This window comes from Talpa occidentalis, unplaced genomic scaffold (assembly GCF_014898055.3).
Source record: "Talpa occidentalis isolate TD23 unplaced genomic scaffold, MPIMG_talOcc4v2.1 talOcc4.14, whole genome shotgun sequence".
NCBI classification, from domain to species: Eukaryota; Metazoa; Chordata; class Mammalia; order Eulipotyphla; family Talpidae; genus Talpa; species Talpa occidentalis.
This window is the reverse complement of record NW_023601433.1, coordinates 28,582,416-28,609,987: the sequence shown is the minus strand read 5'-3', so window position 1 is coordinate 28,609,987 and position 27,572 is coordinate 28,582,416. Positions and strand designations below refer to the sequence as shown.

At 38.6% G+C, this 27,572-nt stretch overlaps 1 protein-coding gene and 1 long non-coding RNA gene across 3 annotated transcripts in view; one reads left to right on the top strand and one right to left on the bottom strand.

Moving 5' to 3' along the window:
• LOC119244487 (sodium/glucose cotransporter 1-like) overlaps nucleotides 1-27,572 on the bottom strand; it is a 62,336-nt gene that overhangs the window by 21,915 nt on the left and 12,849 nt on the right. Inside the window, exons 5-11 of the mRNA XM_037510240.2 lie at nucleotides 25,448-25,552; nucleotides 23,856-23,961; nucleotides 20,768-20,848; nucleotides 14,102-14,322; nucleotides 7,028-7,163; nucleotides 4,295-4,402; nucleotides 2,776-2,926 (exon numbers count right to left, since the gene is read on the bottom strand). Of these exons, the coding sequence (XP_037366137.1) occupies nucleotides 2,776-2,926; nucleotides 4,295-4,402; nucleotides 7,028-7,163; nucleotides 14,102-14,322; nucleotides 20,768-20,848; nucleotides 23,856-23,961; nucleotides 25,448-25,552 (908 nt within the window). The remainder of the gene's footprint in view (nucleotides 1-2,775; nucleotides 2,927-4,294; nucleotides 4,403-7,027; nucleotides 7,164-14,101; nucleotides 14,323-20,767; nucleotides 20,849-23,855; nucleotides 23,962-25,447; nucleotides 25,553-27,572) is intronic.
• Nucleotides 9,993-25,645, top strand: LOC119244488 (uncharacterized). Of its 2 annotated transcripts, XR_005125056.2 has the most exons (4): nucleotides 9,993-10,312; nucleotides 12,126-12,284; nucleotides 13,955-14,163; nucleotides 25,427-25,645. It is a non-coding gene; the product is annotated as an uncharacterized LOC119244488 (long non-coding RNA). The 2 variants fall into 2 exon arrangements; XR_005125057.2 differs by lacking the exon at nucleotides 13,955-14,163.

Here is a 27,572-nt window from a genome sequence, read left to right as displayed (position 1 = left end):
TACTTATCCTGCTTGGAATTGTTGAACTTCTTGGTCTCTGGATAGTTATCTAATATTTGGAAAATTAGTGTGGCCATTTTCTCAAAATTGTTTCTACACAATTTTCTTCTCTTTTCTTTGATTTCAATTACATAAATACTATTCTGATTTATTCTTTTAAATACTATTTTGATTTATTCTTTTTTTTTTCTGTGTATTTCAGTTGGGATGTTGTTGGTTAATCCATTTCTAATCGAGTTCTGTTATGGTGAAACAGTTGCTAACCTATTTATTCTTATTTTCAGATATTTATTTTTCCATAAAAAAAAACTTTTCAGGGTCTCCCTTGTGGAACAGGCAGTTGAGTGCTGCAATGTGAAACTGTCCGCAGCCTCTGCAGCATGGGTTCCATCCTGGCCGGCCGGCGAGAATCCCACATGGCGAAGCAGACCTCTCCTGTCTCTCCCACTGCTCCCCTCAGCGGTGTATTTCGTCAATCTTCCTGTTCTGTTCCCCACTCTGTCTCTGGTGAATCTTCTCACCCTCCTGCGCATCTGGCCTGTACCCCGGTTCTTGTATAAAAATAAATAAATCTTAAAAAAAAACCAACCTTTTTATTTTTATAAATTCTAATTCTCTGGCAAAATTCTTAATCTTTTCATTTTTGCTTTTTAGAAATATATGGTTACTAATGTTGAATCATGTATGTGCGTATATATATATTATATATATGTAAAATATCTACTTAATCTGTTTGCCTATTCTTGGAAAAATCATTTTTATTGAATTGTCTTACTGAGTTCTTTATATGTTCTGAATACAAATCTTTTGTCAGGTATACGATTCACAAATACCTTCTCCCAATGTCTTTTAATTTTCTTTTTTTTTTTTTTAAATCTTTCTGACTTTTTTTTTAAAGATAGATTTATTTATTTATACAAGCACTGGGTACAGTCAGAAGCACGGGAGGGTGAGAGAATTCACCAGAGCCAGAGCGGGGAGCAGAACAGGCAGAAGGGCCGAAGTACACTGCTGAGGGGAGCAGCGGGCATGGCAGGAGAGGTCTGCGCACCATGTGGGACCCTCCTCCAGTGGCTGGGGAGCAGCCAGAGGATCGAACTGGTGTTGCAGAGGCTGTGGGCAGCTTTGCAACCCAGCGCTCAACCACTGTGCCACCAGGGAGGCCCTCTTTTAATTTTCTTAATGCTGTCTTTTAAAGAATTTTTTTTTATTTTGATTGACTGTTTTTTATTGATCTTGCTTTTAGTATCATATCTAATAAATGTTTATCTAACCCCCCCAAAATATATTTTCTATATTAATCATGGTTATCTGAAAGTTTTTGTCTAACTTTAGCTGTGGGTCTATATATACATTTACATATATTAGTACAAATACAGTGGCAAGGGGGGCATTCTTGCCTTGTTCCTTTCTAATCATTAAACATGATAAAGGCTTTTAGAGGACATAGATATGTTTTATCATGTTGAAAGGTACCTATCCATTTTAACAAATATTTTTTCATCATATGTAAAAAGACATGTTTTTTTCTCTCCTGGTCTACTAGTATGGTGAGTTATATTATTAAATTTCCTAATACTGAGCCATTCTTATATTACTGGAAAAAAATCACAATGGGTGATATGATACCATTCTTTAATATATTGCTGGATTTTTGCCTAATATTTTATTTATAATTTTGCATTAGTATTTAAAAATGATATTAATCTTTAACAATAAATTTTTTTTTAATTTATTTTTCCTGTGTTATATTTGACAGGTTTTGGCATCAATATTTTGAGTTTCAGAAAATAAATATGTCTCACTTTCTCCCCATCTTCTATAATAAATTTTAATAAACCAGTTATGTTTCTTTAGCTTTTTTTTTTAGATTTATTTATTTATTTATATAAGCACTGGGTACAGTGGGAAGAGCGGGAAGGTGAGAGAATTCACCAGAGCTAGAGCGGGGAACAGAACAGGCAGACTGATGAAGTACATTGCTAAGGGGAGCAGCGGGCGTGGCAGGAGAGGTCTGCGCGCCATGTGGGACCCTTGCCCGGTGCCCAGGGATCAAACCGGAGGTGCAGAGGCTCGGGCAGCTTTGCAGGCCAGCGCTCAACCGCTGCGCCACTGGGGAGGCCCTGTTTCTTAAACTTTTTTTAAAACATGGAGTACTAATAGAAATGTGAAGGCAAACTCAAATGCACCTTGATGGGAGCTAAAGGAAGCACTGTAGACATAATGCATGAGGAGTTCAATGTATATGGGCTGGATGTGATCCATAGGCTGCCAACATGTAACCCTACATAATAAAGAAGGGATCACCCCATCTCTTAATCCATGCTTAGCATGTTGTCATGCGGCATTGTGGTTAATAGCATGGCCCTGAAATGACAAGTTCTCCAACTCTGTGACCCTTCTCTGAGTTACTGTAACCCATTTTATACAATGAGAATAAGAATAGTAAAACTTACTTTGAAAGATTTTTCATTAGGATTAAATGAGATAATATATGCAAATCCCCTCACAAGGACTATTTGGAGATATGTTAAATTTTGCTCATTTTTGTAATTGTGATTATTAATTTTTTCCCAAATGGGAACATTTTCTTTGTGATTATAAAGGAAATGCATCTTTACTGCAAAACTGCAGCAAAAAAATAACCTTATTGTATATAAGCAGTATATATAATTCTATATACAGTATTATAGCCTGAATTTATCACAGTAAAACATATTGTGGGCATCATTTCATATAGATAGAGTAACTAACATGATTAGAGGAATCCTTTACCTTCCTGTTACCATGAGTTCCTTTTCAGAAGCCGTAGGACGTATCTGCGTATAGAGGTCCAATGTGAAAAGGGTGGAGGCACAGTTGAAATTAGAAGTCAAGGAGGATATAAGAGAGGCCCATAGCGCAGACAACATCACACCTAGTATACCTGGAAGAGAAGGGACATTTCCTCTGGCTCTCGAGACTTGCCAGGAGATGCCTTTAGCTTCTGAAGGAACTGTCCCACAAACTAAATTTTCCCCTATAAAACATTAATATTTAAGTTGCAGTTCAATTCCATCTAAGACAAATTAATGCATTGCATTGTCCTTGCTTGGTGATGAGACTTACTAGGTTCCTACTGTATCTTTATGTAATAATGGGAGTGGTTATTTTCTGCCAGAACATCTCTTGAGGCATCACTTTGCATGATTCTCCCTAAAGCCCTATGAAATGGACACCACTGTGGTCCCCCTTTAACAGATGAGGAGCCAGAGGCTCAGAGAAGGTTCAGATGGTAGGAAAGTGATAAGCTCCTTGTACCTCAGTGTCCTCACCTGTAAAATGGATGGAAAAGAACTCCAACATAGGGTTGTTAAGATGAACATAAACTAAATAGGTGGGTTTTAAAATGCTTATTTGCATTCTCCAAATGTTATCTATAAATATAAAATTTAGTATTATTATCTTAAAAGGTTACCATGCTCATTGGACATTTCTATGTGTTGTCGGGAAAGCCTGAGGGTAACTGGCCCTGAACTGTAATCAATGTAGTCAGTCCAAGAAAAGACTAGAGTCCTGGAATTTGTCTTCCATCAGGTTCTGCAGCCTACTGTCACAGCCCTGGGTGCTCTCAGAGCGGCTCGGCTGGGGAAATCCAGACAACTTTCTTTCTGATCTATGGAATGGTCAGCATTTCTCTCCATCGGATTCCATTTGTATCATACTTGATTGAAATATTTCAACTTTTCCAGGCTATTGATCCAGTACTAATATGGAATTTTCTTTTAAATTGGACTCTGCATGTGGTGCATAGTAGATGGGAAGCAGGTGAGATGAACGCACAGGCTCACAGTCATCTCACAATGAAAGTCACCTCCCTGGTGGTGACCTTGCCTGTTCCACTGAAGGTAAGTTCTTTGAGAGCAGGACCAGGTCATGCTCATTTCTGTATGAGATGAGATGGTTTAGAACACTGCCTACCACAGTGTGGAGTCAATCTGCAGAATGAATGAGCAAAGGTGTGATTTAAGCAGGGGCAGTGAACAATGCAAATCATATGCATGGTACACTCTGAGTGTGTAAGGAATGAAGAGGGGGGAGAACCAGCTCCTTCACTCAGGACAAACAATATTCCTTCTCCATGCTCCCATTCCACAGCCTGTTATTTCCATATAGATCAATGGGCTGCCTGCTAGATAAACCAACTCCAGCCCACTCACTCTAAACATCCACTTACAGCCTGAGGGTGTAGCCTCCAATAGGGACTCAGATCTTGAGGCTTCTGTAGCCCTCAGGATCAGAGTTCATTTCTTACCTGTGGGCAGCAGCTCTACCGCAAGCAACGGGTAAGCAATAAAGCTGCAACCAGACGTGGAACCACACTGCTTTTCACAGTGTGAAGGTATAACACATGCCACTTTATCTGCAAAGAGAGATTAAAGTCACACCAACATGTTGGCTTTAGAGTTCTAAAATTTGCGCTCAGGGAAAGGGAAGCAAATTAAAAATTGGATATGGATATTAGATTGTCTACTGGTGACTGCTTCAATTCATGATTCTGTGCACTCTTTAGGAGCTGGAAGTGAAGCATGGACTAGGAGTTAGGCAGGAAGGAATCACAGAAATCAGTGTTTCTACCAATTTACAGCTTTACTCAAAGCAAGCCCTATGACTCTGACAAATCTTTCAGTAACAGCAGCTAGGGTGTTAGGAAAGCAAGTGGATTACAGTAAGTCCTCACTTAAAGTTGTCGATAGGTTCTTGGAAACTGTACTTGGAGTGAAGTGACGTATAATGAAAGCAGGTCCTCAAATAACGTTGGCTATTTTTGCCCTCTCGTCAATGTTATAGTGAAACAGCAATGAATGAAATGTCATTATTTGAGCATCTGCTATATTTAGACACATATGAATCTGTGAGCAACTCATAACCTTACGCCCTTAACTCTGATAACGATGTTATTTTAGAGTATTTGGGAAGAAATTCTGACAGAGAATTAGAAGGAATGAATGTGATGCATAACTCAAGAACAAAAAATCTCTATATAATGAGTAATACTGACTGAGTGAAAAAACTGAGTCAACATAGACTAGAATGAGTTAGCAGGATACTGTCCAAGTTTATGCGTGGAGCAAGCCATTACACTGGTGACAGCCAACTAGCTCAAGAAGTTGTTACCACGCATCTAGAGAAAGAATGTCAAAGTCCAAAGGAGTAGTTGCAGTGAACGTCGTTTTCTTCATCCTCTCTCCTTCCCCACTGCTTTGTTAACAGGCCCTCAGTTTCACTTGCTTGGCTTGGGAGGGATTCAAGAGCCAGGCCTGCCTGTTTTGCCAACTAAGCCACAATGACTGTCCTATCACTTAGTTGAACTCACTAAGACTCATCTGGGATTGTTGCTGAAACTACTGGAAAAGGAAATATTCTCTCTGTGGGGGTGTTGCTGAGCTGGCAGAATAGAGGCCTGGTGCTGCTGGTGGCTATCTTGCCACCAGGTCGCCTGATGATGACACAAGCTCCTAAAAGTACACATTGTTTTCAACTCAAAGTCCAAACAATACAATGATCTACATAGAAAATCAGAGGTGGAGAATCATACCATGGCACTGTCTGGCCCCCTGCTCTGACCAGGAGAGAGATCCAGAATCTGGGACCAGAGCGTTTGCATTATCAGACAAGCATATTCTTCTAGAAAAACCAGAGCCTTTGCGTTTTCAGACAAGCATATTCTCCTAGAAACATGAGCAAGTACTGTGCTTCCATGATAAGTGTCTTTCTAGCATATGAAATGAACCTGTGATCTTGCTGTTTCTGAGGACTAGGCTCAAGGGGTGCCAGGCCCTTCTCCATCCCTTGGCCTCTTCACCGGGGCAGTCCATCAACTCTATTCACTTCTTGGCCAGAAGCTGGAGGGAGTTTAGTTTCCTGAGGTCTACTCTAGCTAGATGAAGGAACTATTTTCCATCTTTTTTACTCTCCTGTAGCAGTAATAACTCAAAATACATGATATTCTGCTTAAACTTCTTTCCCAGTGAGTGGGGTGCTTTGTGCTGTAAGTGGGATGGGGGGAGGGCAGGGCTGCAGACCCAGGGAATTTTGGGGACTTAGAGAGCACAGGGGGTTTATTTTCTAACCTATAAGGAAATACCAACTATGAGACCCCAAAAATGCCACTGGATAGCCAAAGACTAAATCTGGGAATACTGAAATCTAACTAGGAAATTCCTTTCTTTGAAAACTGGAAAGGAATTAAGATGAGAAAAGGAGACATATCCCAAGGCAAACTAAAGGGTGACTTGGGCTCTGAGATGCCCACTTGACAATAAAAAAGGGTTCTATTCTTGTCTGGCTTTGTCAAAGCGCTGCAGCAGCAGACACCCAAGGAAGCCGCCTGCTCTGACCCTGTGCTGCACCTGGCAGAGGAAGTGCTCCGTAACGGTGTACTGAATAAACAAATCTGTTGTGCGCAGAGACAGTAGAGCTAGTAAAACCAGGTTGAAATAGGGACGAGATACACCCACAGAATTGATAGTTCAGTAAAGGAAACAGGATGTTTTAATAGCATTTACTGGAAAAACATGGGCCTCAAAGTCAGACCACTTTCAAGGTTACCCCGAGTTCCCCTGATTTGCCTCATCTGTTCAATGAAGGTACAAAAGTCTGTTTCTGGGGTTGCCAAAGTAGTGACAGCATCTGTGAGGTCCCTGGCAGCCCCTTGCCCAAAAGCAGCTGCAGTGCCAGAGGAGAAACTCAACCTGTCTTTGGACTGTGCCTCAACTCTGTGGCAGAGACTGGGCCCAGACAGAGAAAGCATTGGTTGGCTTTTCCTGCCTCAACTTCTCTTTCTGGACTTCCTCTCTTGTCACCTACATCCAGTCTCTGAAAGACTTTTGTCCAGCTGCATCCCAAACCAAACCCATTAGGCCCTCCAAAAGCAATCTAAGGCACCTCACTGCCAATATTTTGTGGGAGACATAACCCCAAATACTTTCAAGATCACTGAGAGAGAAGTAGATTGGTGTGAGCACATCAGGATCAAGATTTTTACCTGGGTACAAGATACGGCTGATCATTCCTGGCATCACGAAAATGAACATGGGCAGAAGAGTCAGGTACCCACAAAAGATACAGCCTAATTTCACATGATATATGCCCTTTCCTGCCAGGCATCGTTGGACAGCTATCTGCCAAGGAAACAAAAGTGCATGAGGGGGTGATGGTTTTATCAGAGCAGATAAAGCCTGGGTGCCTCAGCACAGATAGGACAATCGTGACCTGCTGCAACAGGAGGATGTCCCCTCTGGGGGTTTTTGCTACACTGCTCCCCCAGTCATCCAGGCATCTCTGGGGTATCCAGGGTTAGAGGAGGCATGTGTGACCAATGAGCATGCTTCGTGCAGTGCACAGTTGCTGGAGGGGGCAGGGATGGAGTGTATGACCTTGGCCTCATTGCTAGCACTGAACACCAATCGTGGGTAGCACAGCAATTACATGCTGTAACTTGGCAAGGACAAGACTCCCTCCTAGAGGTCATGGACAGTCTCTGCAGGGCAGATCTAAGAGGGTCCTTGTGACAATCATTACAGCAAAGATGATGGTAATGAATGAGTGCTCAAAACTGGGACTGCCTTCATTTATCTGATGTAATTAGTATAGACCTTTAACATGCAAAACACCTCCCAGGAGATGTTTCACGACCCATTTCATAGTGTTATGGCTCTAAGAGGCAGTGTGCATTCAGGCCGAACAGAATGTTACAGCTGATAAGAGAAGCACTTAAAGACATAAAGACATGGTCCAGTGCATCAAAACAATGCAGAGTTGTATATGCACTAAAATTATAGATTTGTAGAACATTTAACTAATGTGGAAAAATGTTCACAATGTGACAGTAACTAAAGGCACAGGGTACATACATGTTAGGACTATGTCCCTACAAAAGTCTATAGGAAAAGAGCAACACAGTAATGGTAGTTAATTCTGGGTGGCTTAATAGGCAGGATTTTCATTTTCTGCCTTATTTTCCAAATGCATTATTTTAACAACAGGAGGAATAACACCCAAGTGCTCTTGTTTCATGCAACAGGTACTGCTTCTCAGGGGAACTGCTGCTATTCTGTTGGTGGTCTCTCAGGGTATGCAGGACTGTGCTGAGCAGGTGGGGGAGAGTCAGACTATATGTTCTGGTCTTGGCTCAGCTCTGTGCACAGGAGACAGTTTGGGGGAGGCGGTGAAGTGGCAGGGCAAGGGCACAAGCGTGATTTTCTTTGAGGAAAGGGTGATTGTCAGGACATTAAACATTTATAATTAGAAAGTTCTAAGCACTTTCATATACTGTCATATATCAGAAAGTGATGGGAGGATTATTGTTTAAAAATGATGGTGGGCCAAAGATTAACAATTTTCCTTCAATTAGTTAATTTGCCTTTTTGAAAACTATTTTTCTTAAATCATTTTTTTTTACTGGTTAAGAAGTAATATACTCTACTTCTATGCTTTTAGTAATTATCCTTAAAATTCTAACATGGATATAACTTCAAGTATAAAGTAAATCAATATCCTCATCTTCCTGAATATAAGGTCTACAGACATACTTCAAATTGTGATCCATTTTAGTTTTCTCCTGTTTTTAACTTCCTATAATCATAATTATTCACTTTTAGCCAATGCTTTAGATTTTCTCACCCACCTATCAGTATCTTTGCTACATATTCCTACTTGCTCTTTAGTACTTCCTTTTGCCTTATTTACACCTTTCAGTCTTTCTTTGAGGAAGTTTATGACTTTATTTTGCCCTTGGTTTTGAACGATAATGTTATCTAGGCATGTAATTTGAAGTTGACATTTACCTCAATACTTTGAAAATTTTGTTCTTCCACCGCTGGGATACACCATGGCTGCTGAGAAGTCTGTTGTGGGCATAACTGTCTTATTGTGTAAGTGATCTTTCCTCTCAGGTGACTTTAAAAATCTCATCATCAGTGCTCTGAACTTTCACTATGATTTTTAAATCAGTTCTGCTTAGGACTCACTGTAATTCCAGAATCTGGATTCTTGATCTTTCAAGAATTATAAAAATTATCACCTGCTGTCTCTCTTGAAGTATTGCTTTGCTCTCCTTTTCTTCTGAAACTCCTATGGTATGCATTTTGATTTTCATTCTATCGTCACTTTTTTTCACTTTCGCCATTTCCATGTTTGTGCTTTATGCATAATTTCATCGGTTTTCTCTTCCAAGAGTACTAATTTTCTCTCTTCAACCATGTTTTTTTATTTATATATATTTACATCATTATTCATTTTTGTACAATGTTTGATATCTCTGCTTAGGTGTAACCCCCATAAAATTCCCACCACCAAGACACCCTCGCACCGTCACCGTCTCTTTTGCTCTTCCCACTCCCTCCTTAACCATGTTTAATCTATTTAAAAGTTACTGAGTTTTACATTTCACTAAGTATATATTTCATTTCTCAAAGTTTGCATTTTCAAATTTGACTATCTTGTTTTGATAGAACTTTGTTAATGTTTCAGGTCCACTTTTATTTCCTTAAACACTTATTTTGCATTTAGTACCTAATTTTCTGAAGTTTGCTAGTACTAATTCTTCTATTTCTTGCTCATGGCGGCTTGATTCTTCAATGTTTTCTAATTTGGGGTTGGGAGCTCATGTTGAGTAGGAATTTACTTATGGAAATACAAAACTTTGGCTATAGGTGCATCAATTCTGAAGGAATTTGCCATTACTCCTGCCAGGTCAGATTGCAACAAATTCTGGATGAGTTACTATGGAGTTTTCCTGAATACAGAGGTAAATAAAAAACCCAAATGTACAAGAAGGCAGGCCTGATATTATGAAATTTCAGAGACTTTCTCCTTCCTTTTAGAACCCAGGCTGAGGCACTTTTTTTAAGCTGTTGTTTCTTTGGCTGATGGTAGATTCCGGCCCCGCCCCCCCCCCCCCCACCAAGTCTACCATTTTGATGTCATTACAGTCTTTCAAGAATCCAAGTTCTACATGGAGGGTTCATTCTTGACCACTCAGGAACTCAAGACCTTTTCCCTGTCCTTACATAGTCATTAAACCCAAGTCTTTGAAAACCAAGCTTGGTAAATGCTGTCAGGGACAGTCAGTGTCAATGTCAACTTAGCTCTCTTGATTTCAATTCTCTTTTTGTTTTTAGCGTCTGGAGATTTTCTTCCTTTCTTATGAGTGCCTCTATGACTACAATAAGATGTTTGTTATATTTCACCCAAAGTTCCTAGGTGTTCTGTATTGATTGCAGATAGTTCAGGAAATCCAGTTTACATATTGTCAGATGTGGAAGTCCAGGTAAACTCTTTTTTTTTTTAAGATTTATTTTTTTTTATTTATACAAGAGCTGAGGTACAGGCCAGATGTGCAGGAGGGTGAGAGGATTCACTAGAGACAGAGCGGGGAACAGAACAGAAAGAGTGATGAAACACACTGCTGAGGGGAGCAGAGGGCGAGACAGGAGAGGTCTGCTTGCCATGTGGGTTGCTCCGAGGCCAGGGGGATTGAACCAGCACTGCAGAGGCTTCACAGTGCTGCGCTCAGCCGCCTGGGCCACCAGGGAGGCCTTCCAGGTAAACTCTTAAAGTTATCATTATAGATGAAATTGAAAAGAAAAATGTAAGAAACAATTTCTTTTCTTCTAGGTTCAGTAGCATAAACACATAATAGAGGCTATAAAAATTAATAGCTATGTTACAGAGAATGCTTATGCATTGTGCTAGAAATCATCTTCCTGTTCTTCCACTCAATACATTTTAAAGAGTCATCGTTGTTGTTATGTGTACATCTAGTCAATTGCTTCAAATTGTTGCATCCTCAGTATCACCTCCCCATATTTCACCTGCCCACTCTATAGGAATCAACACTTAGTGGTAACACTAACATATGTCTCCTATATAGGCCCTGATGAATTTGCATGAACATCTATTTTTGGAGATTCTTAGCAACATTTCTAGGCCATAGAGTATACCAATACTTATTTTTATTAAATACTGCAAGGTTACTCTTCACCAATCTATACTTCCACAAGAGGTACATGAGGGTTCCAAAATGTCCCCATCTTCTCCTGTACTTGGCTTTATTAAGCTTTTCAGTTTTTGCCAGTTTCATTGTGGTTTTATTTTATTTATTTATTTATTTATTTATTTATTTATTTATTTATTTATTTATTTATGCAAGCACTGGGTACAGTCAGAAGCAAGGGAGGGTGAGAGAATTCACCAGAGCCAGAGCGGGGAGCAGAGCAGGCAGAAGGACGGAAGTACACTGCTGAGGGGAGCATCGGGTGGCAGGAGAGGTCTGCGCGCCATGTGGGACCCTCCTCTGGTGGCCGGGGAGCAGCCGGGGATCGAACCAGCGCTGCAGAGGCTGCGGGCAGCTTCGCAACCCAGCGCTCAACCGCTGCGCCACTGGGGAGGCCCTCATTGTGGTTTTAAATTGTACTTCCCTGATAGTACTGCATTATATTCTTGCTGGTATTTATGTTTGTTTCCACTTCCTTTTCTATAAATTGCCTGTCATTTTCTTCTGCCCACATTTCTATTGGAGCTCCTTTTCTTGTTGCTGTTTTGTTGCTGCTCATCATTACAAACAAGCAACACTGTCTGGAATCTTTGTTAACAAAGTCTGTATATGTAATGTGCAAATGCATATGTAATATGTAAACTGTATATGTAATATGTAAACTGATGCGATTTGGACTTCCCCCTTCTCAAAAATATGCTCTGACATTACCGTCCCTTAATGGTACAGTTTTACTCTTCATATTTAAGTCTTTAATCAGCTAATGTACACCTTTGCATAAGTGTTAGATAAAGTGAACTTTTGTTATGCCAAATAGTAAGGTGGTTTTTCTAACATCAGAGAGCTTGTGTCACCCCTGTTGGTTCGAGGAGACTCCAATCCATATTAAATTTTTATGAGTACAGAAGTCTGCCTCTGAGCTCTGTTCTGTTCCATTAGTCTGTAGGTGTACTCTTGGAAATTTCAAACTGTTTTGTTACTTCTATTTTGTGGGTTTTATGTTTGAACATCTGATAAGACAAGTTCTCTCCCTTTGCTTTCCATTTTCAAACTTGGGTTAACTAATGTGGTATTTTCTTTTCCACAGAATGTCTAAATCTCTTTTACTAGTGATATAACACAGAGAAGTACTTTACAGAAAGACAGTTGAAGCACATTACAGAGCATACTGCGTAACCACCATCCAAAGCAAGAGATGGAACACTGCAGCATCCCAGAAGTCTCCGACTTTTTTTTTTAAATCGAGGTGAAATTCACAAACCGTATAATTAACCATTTTACAGAGAACAATTCAGTAGTGTTTAGTGCATTCCCAATGTTGTGCAAGCACTGTCTCCCTCTCGTTTCAAAACTTTCCCACTATCCCAGAAGAACACCTAGCTCCATTAGCAATGAGTTTCCTTTCCTCCCCCCAGCCCCCGGGAAACCTGATAAATCCAGCCTAATCTGGATATTTTATATAAAAGGAATCATAATGCAGGTGACTTTTTATGTCTGGCTTCTTTCACTTAGCATAATGTTTCTGAGATTCATCCAAGTTGTAGCACTTTATTTATTTATTTTTAAATTCTTTGTAATTCTTTTTTTTTAAGATTGATTGATTGATTGATTGATTGATTTATACAAGCACTGGGTACAGTCAGAAGTGCGGGAGGGTGAGAGAATTCGCCAGAGCCAGAGCGGGAAGCAGAGCAGGCAGAAGGACCGAAGTACACTGCTGAGGGAAGCAGTGGGCGGCAGGAGAGGTCAGCGTGCCATGTGGGACCTTCCTCTGGTGGCCGGGGAGCAGCCGGGGATCGAACCAGCGCTGCAGAGGCTGCGGGCAGCTTCGCAACCCAGCGCTCAACCGCTGCGCCACCGGGGAGGCCCAGCACTTTATTTAAATAAAGTATCCACACTTTATTTCTTATTATGGCTAAATGATACTACAATGTATGGCTACACATTTTGTTTATTCATTCCCTCACTAGTGGACATCTGGGTTGTTTTCACCTTTTGGTGACTGTAAATACTGCTGCTACATGCTTCTTTTAAACTTCAATCTTTTCTCTTACTCCAGAAATGACTGCTTTTGTGACTATTTTATTTTTTCCTTGCTTCTCTTTATAATTTTTTTACCACTTAATTATGCACTCCTAAACAATATAACAGCAATGCGTGTTATCAAACTTTATGCAAATGTATCATGCAGTATCCAGCCTTCTGGTATAGCTTCCTTTATTTGCCATCATGCTTTGAATATTGACCCATGTTATTGTGGGCAGCTGTACTTCCTTTTTATTTCTATAGGACCTTTTTATCATATATTTTACAATATATTTAATGATCTACCATTAATAAAAAGCCATATAGTTTTTATAAATCTGAATCTTTAAAAAATTCAACTGACTCTTTAAAAAATTCAACTGACATACAGATTGGTTACATTTAATTTATACATAATTGGGGAGAATGGACATATTTTTCATGTCCAACAAACTATGCCTTGATATAATTATAGAAAAGATAAAAAATAAAGAAGTTAATGTGTCATAGATGGGACTGTGGGAGAAATATATTTTAAACATAATTTCTTTTTTTTTTTTATAGAGGCATGTTATTTATTTATTCATTTGTTTGTTTGTTTGTTTTTTGTTTATACATGCAATGGGGACAGTCAGAAGTGCGGGAGGGTGAGAGAATTCACCAGAGCCAGAGCGGGGAGCAGAGCAGGCAGAAGGACCAAAGTACACTGCTGAGGGGAGCAGCGGGCGGCAGGAGAGGTCTGCGTGCCATGTGGGACCCTCCTCCGGTGGCCGGGGAGCAGCCGAGGATCGAACCGGCACCGCAGAGGCCGCGGGCCGCTTCGCAACCCAGCGCTCAACCACTGTGCCACCGGGGAGGCCCCTAAACATAATTTCTTATAAACTTATCTAGGCAGCAAGTAAATATGGAAGGGAAAAATGACCACTGAAGCAGAAAGGCCACAGTTACCTACAGGTGCAGAGATGGTGGTGGAACCTGGAATGTATGAGCACTACTGAGCCACAGTGTAGTTACTTTTGCTTCAAGGTGTCTAATTACCTGACTGGCACACCAACGGTACAAGTTGAGGATAGAGACACCAAAGAGGAGTCCAGGCCAAGGTATGTCTCCAGTTATGGAATCTCGGAAGATATGATAAGAATCTACGCGTGGTATGTAGCATTTTGAGTTGGCAGTCCAGTTTCCTTCGCTGATATTTTGTGGTCTAGAGACGATGTATTTATCCTGTAGCTCTTCATATCCTCCCACATCCTCAAAGGCTTAAAAATACCATAATATTTATCAGTATCTTAAATTGCACAATAGCATATGTCTGAAGAACAAAGAATGCAGAGAAATGCCCAGTTTGACTGACTCTATTGGAAATATAAAGCACAGTGGACTGATAAAAAGTCAAAATCATATGTACTTAGAAAAAATAGCATCTCTTTCAAAGAGAAGGAAGAGTGGACATTAGTGGTTGTGGGACTTGCTTTTGAGAACAGAACCCTTTTCCCCAGTTATATTCTATCCTGTGTGGCTTAGTTAAGCCTTGTCAAAATGCCAACCATTCTAGTCATGTGCGTGACCCAAGTCTGGCCAATGTTCCTCACCCCCTGGGCAACAACTGATGTGTCAGGAGTGCAATGAGATCCAAGACAGGCTAATAAGAATTTGTTGCAGGATTATGCTTGAGGAACCAAAAAAAACCTGTTTCCTTCCTCTGGCATTCTAAACTACACAGGAATTTTAAGTTCTTTTGTCTACCCAGTTCATTCAGAACCCTGAATCTAGGCATACCTGAAGGTAATGCGCTCCTGGAATTTTTAATTATGTGAACCATATGAAAGTAGTTATTTGCTTATAGTAATTTGGAATTAAAGTTTCATTACAAGTTATCTAACAAATTCTGAATAAAAGAGAAATTTAATGTTTGTTTTTTTGCAATGCCAGCAAAACTTTTATAAAACTTTGTATTTGAAATTGCCTTTAGAGTTTATGGTATGACATTCTCCACCAATATATTAGGTAGACTAGTCTTAATGTTAAAGAAAAATATATTAAAAGACTTATTAAAACACCCATAATTCCACCTGCTTAACTGAAAAAAAAAACCCTTTATTTTGGCATATTAAACCATATTCCTTTGATGTAAATTGATTTTTGAAATAGATCAGAATAATTTGGAGTTAAGACTAGTCAGTGGAAAGATACTGAGCTGACAACAAAATGAATAAGAGACCTCATGGCACTTTTAAAAATGAATTCCATATGGGTTGAAAAGATGAAAGAGAAAACTGTAAAGTTATTAGAAGAAAATGGGAGATTATTAACTTGTGTCAGGGAGTATGTTCTTAAATAAGATGGAGAAGGGAAAAGGAAGGTTGGTAAATGTGACCTCAATATTTAAAATTTAAAATTTATATGATTGAAATCAAGTTAAAAATTCATCTAGGTTTCAAGGTAGAGGATTAAGTATGGGCATGGCATAAAGAGTGGTAGGAGCTTGTTAAAAATTCAGAGACCTGAGAATCATCTTTGTAACCTCTATTCAGGAAATTTCTAATGAAACTTAGAAAAAAGTGATCCAGGAAATAGGGGATCTTATAATACAACTCCAGAGTTGCTGCATGGAGAGTTTGCAAAGAATGATTTTAATTCCCTATAACAATTTGTTGGGAAAGACCAATACAATTGTCATTTTCTGCCATGGATATTTCTGGTTGTCTGAGAGGATCTTGTGACTTTGGTTGAAACTAGAGCATCTCTTGGACACTAGAAACCAACATTGACCATACACAAAAGAGGTGTTGAGGAAATTCAACTCTACACAACAAAAGGCTGTTGGAGATTGTGGCAAGAGGTGCCTGGAAACTGCTGCTCAAATCCATGCTCATGTGACAAGGTGATTGTGGGGAAGGTGGAGATGCTTAGTGTAATTTAATTATAGGGAGATACATGCAAAAGTGATGGGGTGAACCAGGTAGACAGAGACCCTAGTGAAAAAGACAAACTGCAAAAAGGAGTGATGCCCCCTTACTACTTCCCTTAGGGCCCCAGCTGATACAGTGAAACTGCAATTGAAAGTGCTGGTCTGAAAGCCCTGCCCACAAACTGCAGAGATGTGGGATCTGAAACTCAGAGAGGAGGGCTATTAGTGGTTCCACAGGCACGAACTGCTCCTATGCACACCACATTCTCTAGTGACTGACCTCCAGTCCCCTCCCCAACTTCAGAAAAGACATTTCCAGTTCTTCATGACATACAGTGCCATCTACTGGAAAAGTGGAACACATTGAACACTTAAGATATTTGAACATATAATTGAACCTAAAAAGCTAATAATGGGGATAAAGGAAAACAACAAATGGCAACATGAATCCTCAGGTCACTACTTGACACACAGAGAGAACAAATCTCCAGAAACCAAACTCAAAGACATGGAAGATCTTTCCTTCCTATCAGATTCGGAGTTCAAAATGGTCATGATAAAGAAATTGAAAGAAACAGAGGAAAAGAGAGCAAAGCTTATCAAAAATATGCAAGAAAACTCAGAAAAAAATTAGTATCTGAGAAATAAAATTAGTGAAGATTAAAACTGAAGCTTTAAGAAAATAATGGCAATGCAGGATATAAAAAGATCAGTAGAGGAGATAAAAATTCCAGAGGAAGCTATGGAAAGAGAATGAATAAATGGAAGATTGAAACAATGACCTGATTCAAAGATGATAATGCACAAAGTATCCAGGTGGAGAAAAAAGAAGTATGAAGGAGAAAAATGAACATTCTGAGACCTATCTGGTGCCATGAGGAAAGGTAATCTAAGAATAATGGGTATCCCAGAAGGGGAAGAGAAAGAGAGGGAACAGAGAACTTATTTAAAGAAATAATATAGAAAAACTTACCAAAACCTAGAGGACTAAATATACAAGTCCATGAGAGTTAAAGAAAACTTGGTTACCTAAATATAATGTGACCTACAACAAGACACATAGTAGTGAAACTTCCAAGTGTTACAGAACAAAGAAAGGATACTGAAACTGGCAAGAGTGAGGAAGCTAATAATATATTGATCAGTTTTACATCTGACTTCTCTGAGGAAACATTACAGGCAAAAAGAGAATGGAATGACAGGATCAAAGTACTTTAAGATCAAAACTGCCAGCCAAAAATATTTTATTCTGCAAGGTTCCCCTTCAGATAATAGGAAGAAATAAAAGCCTTCTCAGATAAACGGAAGCTGAAGGAGTTTGAAAACACTAAACCTCCCTTACAAGATAATGTTGAAAGTAGCTCTCATATCTAAATTGAAGAGAGGAACATTCTCAAATAATTGAACAAGGAAATAGAACCAGAAAACTAAGGACAAAATGGCAGTTGTAGAACTTTACATATCAGGAATAAATGAGGTAGAAATAAAAAAGACAGTCCAAAAGATTAATAAAGTCAAAAGCTGGTTCTTTGAAAAGATAAATAAAATCTCTGACTAGTCTCACAGGGAAAAAAGGGAGAAAACTCAAATATATATAATCAGAAATGAAAGAGAAGTTACTAGAGATATTTCAGAAATTCAGAGGATCATAAGAGATTACTATGAATATTTGTATGCTAATAAGTTGAATAACGTAGAAGAGATGGAAAAATTTCTAGAAATATACAACTATCTGAGACTGAATGAGAAAAAAATAGAAAATATGAACAGATCTATTAGAGACAAGGAAATTGAAACAGTAATCAAAAGTCTCCCAAATAAAAGTCCATGACCAAATGGCTTCAGTAATGCATCCATCAAACCTTCAAAGATGAGCTAATACATACCCTTCTCAAATTCTTCAAAAAAAATTGAAAAAGAGGGAATATTTCCAAATGTATTTTATGAGGCCAACATTACCCTGATACCAAAAACCAGACAAAGACACCACAAAAAATGAAAACTACAGACCAATTACCCTGATGAATAGAGATGTAAAAATCTTCAACAAGACAATAGCCAACTGATTTCAAAAGTGCATTAAGAGGATCAAATACCAAGTAGGATTTATTCCAGGGACACAGGATGGTTCAACACCCAAAACTCAATCAATGTAATCTACCACATCAATAAGAGGAATAATGTAAATCATATAAACATATCAATAGATGCCAAGAAAGTGTAAGATTCAACATCCATTTATGACAAAAACCATAAAAAATGGGATAGCTGGAATATACCTCAACATAATTAAGGTCACATTTGATAAACCCATAGCTAACATCATTTTCAATGGTGAAAAACTAGAAGCTTTTTTCATTAAGATCTGGTGCAAGATGACTATATCCACTTTCACCACCACTATTCAAGATAGTGTTGGAGTTAAAGCTGTAACAACTAGGCAAGAGATGGATATAATAGGAATTCAAATTAGGAAACCAGTAAGCTATAATTATTTGCAGATGACATGATAATCATGGAAAAATCTAAGGTACTAAGGTCCTGGTCGATGTAATAAGGCAAGGAAAAGAAACAAAAGGTAAAAATGTTCATAAAGGAAGAAAATAAAAAGATAACTTCTTAACCTTGGTGCTGGTTACCAGAATATCTTCACCTTGTGATTATTTCATCTAGCTAAACACTTCAACTTGTGCATTTTTCAATTAAAAAGCCTATTACAAATACAAAACAAAAAGATGCAGTGATTCTCTATTCACTGACACAGAACTTCCCTGTGACATAATACTAGCAGTGGAAAAACAGGTTGCAAAATTTTGCTTGCATTCTATTAAAAAAAAAAGCTCAGAGTTAAAAAAAACTTCATATATATGAAGAATATCTCTGGAAGGATACAGACAAAACATACAATACTGGTTGCCCCTGGAGAGTTGATCTGGGAAGCTAAAAATAGAAAATTTAAATGCATGAGTTTCCATGTTGACTAGTTTGAAGAACACCATTCATAGGGAGGTGCAAGTTCTTATTTTAAAAAGAAAAAAAAATTGTTCAATACTTTATCAAAGGAACTAACATGAATGCAATTAAAAATTCTACTATGTTTCTCAGAAAATATCTTAGTCTGCTCAGGCTGCTATTTACAAAATATCACAGATTGGAGAGCAACAAATATTTGCAGTTTTAGAGACTGGAGAGTACAAGATCTAGGTGATAGCTGACTGGGTATCTGGCGAGGGCTCCTTTCTTGTTCATAAATGGCCATTTTCTCACTGTGTCTTCACATGGTGGAGGTCTCTATGGTCTTTTTTAGAAAGGCATGAATGTCATTCAAATATGTTCTGCCCTCAAGACCTAATCAACTTCCAAAGGTTTTACTTCCTAAAGTCATCACACTGGATTTCAACATAAGAATTAGATCCTAACATTACATGGAACATTTCACCTACTACTGAAGTATAAATGGATGTCATTCTTAACTATTGTGGTGGGCTTGACAGGTTTTAAATATTGATGTTTAACACTAGCACACATTTCAACACAATTGTTTAGTGTGTTTTATAGTCTATAATTTTGTCACTCAAATTAGTCATTGACTCTCATGTTATTTAAAAAGTACCTGGATCATATTTGACATCTATTTTGTGTCTCAGCAACACAGAATTGAGTATATTCTAGGTGGACTAATGCTTAGTGAATGGTTAAGACTGAGGATTGTGTGATTCTGTTTGATTCTATGTGTTCCCATTCCATGTTCTATGGAACCATAATCCTTCAATTAAACTCACAGATAATTTCAATTATTTTTTAATACCTAAGCCAATGGCTTTTCTTCTAGATTTCTACAATATCAGTCTGACCCATGGAAGAGTGGTAACATCAATGTCCCTAAGGTCATACTCCCAGCTAATGGCAGGAAACTTCCATTTTAAGATAATGACACTTGCCATTAGGTACCGTTATGTGTTAATTCACATATTGGGCTTTGGTGTCAAGAGAGAGGCAGCTTTGAGATTTGCTCTTGGTGTCTCTTGAGTAAGTTACTTAACTGAGATTCAGCCTGCTTGTGTGGAAAATGGGGGTTACAATAGTAGCTTATGTCTCATGGTCATTGTGATAACTAAATGAGATAATATAGATAAATACCCTCTTGTACCTGATGCTCAATTCATACCAACTAATATTTTCATACTTAGTATACTTAATAAGTACCTACCATGTGCTTTAGCTGCATATTGTGTGAGACATACAATAGTTTTTATCCTTAAGAAGTTTTTGTCTTTATTTATATGACACAATGAACCACCAAGGAGCATATATATATATATATATATGTATAATATAAATCATATATTTATATATTAAAATATATATTTTATATATATAAAGCTTGTATAGCAGTGATGAGAGACCAGAGAAGAAAGGTGCGTAGATGGATAATCATGGGACTCCACCTTTGGGGTGGTTCATTTGCTGGTCTTCTCAGATTGATCTAATTGAGTGGAGAAGAGAGGCTCATAACTGGACAGGAAGAGCATGGCCTGGGGCATAGATACAGGCATACCTTGACCTCTGTTCCAAAGCACAAGATGTCAGTACCATTCCTATTCCTCTACTCCTCTTTCTTCTTAAATGAGCAGTTTCCTCCTTACCTTTTAGCATGACCTTAGACAACACTCCTGGATTCCTAAGGCCTCAGGCTCTTCATCTTCTAGATGAAGGTGCTGAAATGGCCCCAGGCAGCTCCAAGATTTAAAGATTCCCACCTATGGTGCCTAGCCCTCTGAAGATTTACTTACCAAAGGCCATTAACAAGATTGATCCCAGAAGCAGTATACCTGTATATATTGCATCAATAAAAACCACAGCTGTAAAACCACCTGAATAGGCAAAGAAAGAGAAACAAGAGCCACATTGGTTCTCTCTGCTGAGAGTTACTTTTGCATCCCTATTCTACGTACTTATTTCCTCCCAGAGTTCCACATTCACATCTTTTGTCCCTTTAATTCTGTGGGTCTTCTATAGAATCCTTCCTTGCCTCTTTCTGGTTTCTGGTAGTGCCATCAATCCTTGGCAACCCTTGTCTGACAGTTGCATTGCTCTAATATCTGCCTTTACCCTCACATGGTTTGCTCACTGTGTTTCTCTTCTTTTGAAATTATATCAGTAATATTGGATTAAGGGTCTTCCCTACTTCAGTATGAATTCATGCTAACTTATATCTTAATTATAGCCACAAAGATCCTATTTCCAAATAAGGTCATATTCACAGATAACATGTGGTAAGATTTCAAAATCTTTGTGGGGGATGAAATCATAACAGTCACCAATTTGTTCCTGAAAAATTTTGTTCCTTTACTTTGCAAATCCTATTAAAATATTTTAAAATGTTAAAAAATAATTCTGTGGGTCTTACAATTATTTATGCTTAGTCTGGGAATATCAGGCTTCTCTTTTATATTTTTCATGAGTCTTTTGTTAGATTCTTATCTTGGCCTCACATTCTCATTCCCTTTACTTTCAATTTTTTTGATGAATGAAAATCTAGTGTTTTCCCAAACTAAACAGTACGTCATTAATCATGAAAACTCAGTTTGGAAGCAATAGTCAGTAGCATCCTTGGTCTCTACCTGCTAGATACTGGTAGCACTCTGAGTTATGACAACGCATAATGTTTCTAGATATTACCAAATGTCTCCTGGGAAGAAAACCCCAACCCCTACTCCTTGTAGTGAGAATCCCTGACTAAAGAATCCTCACATGAATTCTTTCCACTCTGACTATGGTAAAATGCCTGGGAAACTCACCAGCATTCAGGATTTGCACTGTGTTGCATTGTGTTGTGAAGAGGCCCTACTTTCAAAAGCTAGACAGAGACTGTATGGGACAGAACTGTCCACATATTTTTTTCCTATTCAGTTTCGCATGATTGTATACTTCTAAGAATATGTCCTTTTTTAGATTATTGCATTTGTTAGTGTAAACATGTTCATAGTAGTCTCTCATTATCCTCTGAATTTCTGCAGCATTTATTGTGATTTCTCCTCTCACTTTTGATCCTATTTGAGATTTCTCCCATATTTCCTTAGAGAACCTTGTTAGAGGTTTGTCTTTTTTTTTTCTTCAAAGAACCTGCTTTTGGTTCCATTAATCTTTTGGACTATCTTTTAATTTTCTATTTAATTTACTTCTGCTTTGATTTTTATTATTCCTGTTCCACTGGGTTTGGGATTTTTTTGTTCTTTTTCTAATTACTTTACTCAAAAGAGGTTATTTGAGTTCTTTTTTATTTTTTGATGTGGGGCGCTATTGTTATATATTTCCCTCTTAGTGCTGTTCTTGCTGCCTCCCATAAGTTTTGGAAAGTTGTGTGCTCATTATCATTTATCTCAATGTATTTTTAAATTTCTTCTTTGATTTCTTCATTAATCCAGTAGTGTTGTTCAGTCTCTATGTATTAAAAGATTTCCTTGCTTTCTTTTTATAGTTGGTATCTAGTTTGATACCTTTGTGGTCCAAGAAGATGGTAGGTATGATTTCATTCTTTGTGAATTTGTTGACATTTGTTTTGTGTCCTGGAATGTGGTCTATTTGGAGACTGTTCCAAGTACACTTGCAAAAAAATGTGTATTCTGACTTTTGGGAGTGCAGTACTCTGTAAATGTCTAATAGGTCCATGTGGTCTAATTCTCCATTTAAGGCTATTGTATCCCTGCTTATTTTCTGTCTAGTCAATCTGTCCATTGGTGGGAGTGAGATGTTGAAGTCTCCTAGCACAAATGTGGTTTTTTTTCCAATGTCTGTTTTCAAAGTTGATAATAATTGCTTAATGTATTTTGATGCTCCTTCACTTGGTGAGTGTTATGGTTCTGGATGGATCGTTCTCTTTATCATTACATAGTGTCCCTCCCTGTCTCATTACCTTTTTAAAGTGGAAATCTATTTTGTCGGTATAAGTATGGCTGTTTCTGCCTTTTCTTGTGCCCCATTCACTAGTAGGATTGTTTTCCAGCCCTTTATTTTTAGCCTATGCTTGTCTTTGGAGTTTAGGTGTATCTCCTGGAGACAGCAGAAGGTTGGATCCTGTTTCTAATCCAACTAAGTACTCTGTGTCTTTTAACTGGTGAGTTCAGTCCATTTGCATTTAGAATGATCATTGATATGTAATAGTTATTGCTGCCATTTTATTCTTAATTTTTATGGTTTAATCTACAAATGAATTACAATCAAGGAAACTGAAAAAGTATTCAAAACTCTCCCAAAAGACAAAAGTCTAGCACTAGATGGCATCACAAGTGAATTCTACCAAACCTTCAAAGATGAGGGAAGGGCTAAGAACAAAGAGGGAAAGAAACATAGTGGACTATGCTGATGGAATATGGATGATTTGGTGATGGGTGCGCTACAGTGGCAATACCTGATGGGGGTATCCAAATATTACCTCAATTAAAAATAAATAAATAAAAAATAATAAAAAAAGAACTACCTACATAAAAAATGCCAACATAGGGCCTGACTAGGTAGTCTAAAGCTGCTGCTCTCCCTTCCCTCCACATCCCCACATTCCCTTTCTGTGCTTCTACTCTTTTGTCTCAGCAGCCTGAAGTATCAGGACCTGCTCCTCCCCCTACAAATTACTGACATTCCTGCTAGTTTCTTTGGAAAGTTCCTGCCAGCCTGATCTGATATCCAGGGGTAGGACACAAATTAGGCATCCCTGCCTCTGTTGTTTTCATTGTCCTGCCCCTCAGGCCTCAGCAATGTGATCTACAGATTAGGGAAAATGAAACAGCTGCAGACCCCTGCCTCAATGTCTACTAGGATTCTGTCATAATAATTAGAACTTTTCTGTCAACACCAACACCTGTATGGTTACAGTAATCTCACCTGTGATGGCATAAATGCCAGTAATTATCAGCAAGATTATGATAATCAGGTTAACATCCATCCCCCAAACAAGACTTATGGCCATGGTACCAATGAACAGCTCCACCTGAAATGAGTACAAAAGCAATAGGTTAAACTTCAACAGCAATCCCATAAAGACTCTGACTTAGAGCCATCTGCAAGAAAGACTATAGTAAGCACATCAATTCCATTACCAGTAGATACTGGGGAACATCTACCCCCAGTTCTGTTGGTCAACAAAGTTCATGTCCCAATGAGTTCAGTAAGGTTTAGAGTTCAGCAGCTTTAGGGCTTGGGTATGCCCAATTATTACAACATAGCCTCTTCCTCCCTGGAGCCTCAAAGTATGGAGTATGCTGAGAGTTCTAACTATTCCTGTAGTTCAGCCATTGGAAAAAATTAAAGAAGATAGCTTATTACAGGACAGCAAGCTTTTTTTTAAGCAAAGGACCAGATGTTAAATACTGTTTTGCCTTTTTTATAATCCTTTAAATATTTAAAATTTTAAAAGCTCAAGGATTGTACAAAGCATAACACTAGGTGGACTGGCCTGTGGGTTGGATTTGTTAATCTTTGGCTTACTTGACACTGATATTGAAGTATATACACATCATTTAAGCATATGCACGTAATTTAATTGACTTATTCTGCCAGGGATATAATGGGTAGAGATTCTCCCAGAATTCATCTATCCATCTATCCACCATATGCTTTCTAAGCACCAACCATGTAGTAGATAGTTGGCAGGGTTCAGAAGACACACAAAAAAGTCACTGTCTTCAAGTACTTATATTTAATAAAGGAGATATACCACTAAATAGGAATTTCCATACAATGTGATATGTGGCATTTATTTGGTGTCTTATGGGCTAAATATGTTTTTAGCACAGTAAGTAATGCAGTGACCAAGTTAGGTGAGGGCCTTGTTCTCAAGAAGCTTGCATTGAAGTGCAAAAAACTGGAGATAATAAACTGGGAAGCAAATATATGACTCTCAATGGTGACAAGAATGATACAAAGAAATTAAAACAGAGTAATAAAGGCAAGATTGAACACACCCATGGAAGGTCTCTCCAAGGAGGTGATATTTGAAAAGTCCTGGAAAGACTTTTGAAAAGTCCTGTGTCTAATATTAGACACAGTATAGAGTAAATGTCAAGGTCTTCAACTAGAATAGTCTTGCAGGATTCAAGAAACAGTAAGGCAGGCAGTGTAGCCAAAGCATGGTTAGCACAGGGGTGGAGACACAGACACCAGGCCAGAGAGTCACGGCTAGAACAGGACAGTCCTTCCAGGTGACAACAAGGGGTTAGATATTCTTGTAAGCATGGTGGAAACTCCTGGATTGTTTTTAAGCATTACTTAATATGTGACACAGGTAAGGCCAACGTTCTCTGGGAACACAGAAGGAGGTAAAGAGGATGCTTCTGCCTTTTCTTTTTCGTAAAGTATTCTTAAGCTATTTTTATTCCAGTGTAGAGGCCAACATGTAAAGTGAACTTCTGGAACAAATCTAGTATTTCCTATTGATTTTTATCTTTCTTCCCTAGGCTGTCTTTAACACAACTTACCAAGATATTATGGAAAATACAGACGAATAGGAACAGAACAGCAAGGAGGCACTGGATTCGGCGGCTACCAAACCTCATGCTCATATATTCTGGCATTGTCGCTACCTGTAAAAGCAACCAGACAAGTCACCATCAGACAGAGTGCCGAGAGGCAGACCCACTTTTGGGGACATATTTGATAATAGCAGATTAAAAGTCTTTGTGAAGTCATCTGGGTCTGTTCAGAGTCAGTTTTTATGCATTGCTTTTTTCATCCTGAGTGTGGGCAACTTTTACTTTCCCATTTCTATTTCTAGTAACTCTAGGTCAAAAACTTGCCATCTCAGATAATGTGATGGAACACTCTAGATCTCATTTGTTCTTCTGAAGATTGTTGTTTCTTGCTTAAGAAGGCAGTTCAGGGCCTCCCCTGGTGGCGCAGTAGTTGACCGCTGGGCTGCGGAGCTGCCTGCAGCCTCTGCAGTGCCAGTTAGATCCCTAGCCACCAGCGAGGGTCCCACAAGGCGCACAGACCTCTCCTGCCATGCCCGCTGCTCCTCTCAGCAGTGTATTTCATCAGTCTGCCTGTTCTGTTCCCACTCTGGTGAATTCTCTCACCCTCCAGCGCTTCTGACTGTACCCAGTGCTTGTATAAACAAACAAACAAACAAACAAACAAACAAATAAATCTTTAAAAAAAAAAAAAAAAGAAGGCAGTTCACCTGCCTGGGTCCTAACTGCAATGGCTTTCACACCATTATCACATCCCCACCCTGGCAGCTCCAGCGGCTGATGTTGCTGCTCATTTTTTCAGTTTCTGGTTGCTACAATTTAGCCTGGTCCTTAGGAGGTTTTCACTGCACCTCTGGCCTACACCCCAGCTCTAGTATGCATAAATAAATATATTTTTTAAAGATTTATTTGTTTATTTATACAAGTACTGGGTATAGTCAGAAGCGTGGGAGGGTGAGAGAATTCACCAGGGCCAGAGCGGGGAACAGAACAGGCAGACTGATGAAGTACACTGCTGAGGGGAGCAGCGGGTGCTGCAGGAGAGGTCTGCAGCGCCATGTGGGACCCTTGTCGGTGGCTGGGGATCGAACTGGCGCTGCAGAGGCTGAGGGCAGCTTCGCAGCCCAGCACTCAACGCTGCACCACCAGGGGAGGCCCAATAAATAAATCTTGGAAAAAAAATATATATATAAAAAATCCATTCAGCCACTCAGTGCCCTTTCATTGGAGAATTTCATTCATTTACATTTAAAGGAAACATTGACAGGTAAGAACTTATTAACACAATCTCACTAATTGTTTTCTGGCTGTTCTGTATTCTCTTGTTACTTTCTTCCCCCTTGCTGTCTTTCTTTTGTGAATTAATGATTTTCCGTAGTGGTATGCTCTGATTCCTTCTCTTTTATGGATGTTTTGATTTGTAGTTACAGTGGTGATTACATAAAGCATTTTACAGATATAACTATTTTAAACTGATAACTTTGATTACATACAAAAACTCTACCCTTCTACTCTGCTCCATCTTATGTTCTTGATGTCACAAATTACCTCTTTTTATATTGTTTTCATGAACTAGTTATTGTAGCAATAGTATTTTTTATATTTAGTCCTTTAACCTTTATATTAGAGTTGACTGATATACCACTCTACTGTGATATTATAGTATTCTGCTTTTAATGATACACTTAACTTTACCAGTGTGTTGTGTATCTTCATTTCAGCTTTAAAACTACTGTAAGTATTTCTTGAAAAGCAAGTTAAGTAGTGATTAACTGCCTCAGCTTTTATTATTGGTATTTTTTTCTTTTATGCTTTAAATATGTGATCTCACCTTTTCCTAGCCTGTGAGGCTTTTGATGAGAAATTCAAAGGGCATGCCTTTGTATGTGAATTTTTTTCCTTTCTTGATGTTTAAAATTTTTTTTACAATGTGTCCTGGAGGTGGTTTGGGGTTGAACTTTTGTGGGGGGACATATGAACTTCATGATATTGGATCTCCAAATCTCTATCCAGATTTGGGATAGAGTCATTATTTCAGTCATTGTTTCTTTAAATAAGTTTCTTTCCCTTTCTTATTTTTCTAGGACTCCAAAAAGACCTACATTGAGTCTCTTAATGTTTTTCTTATGACTCA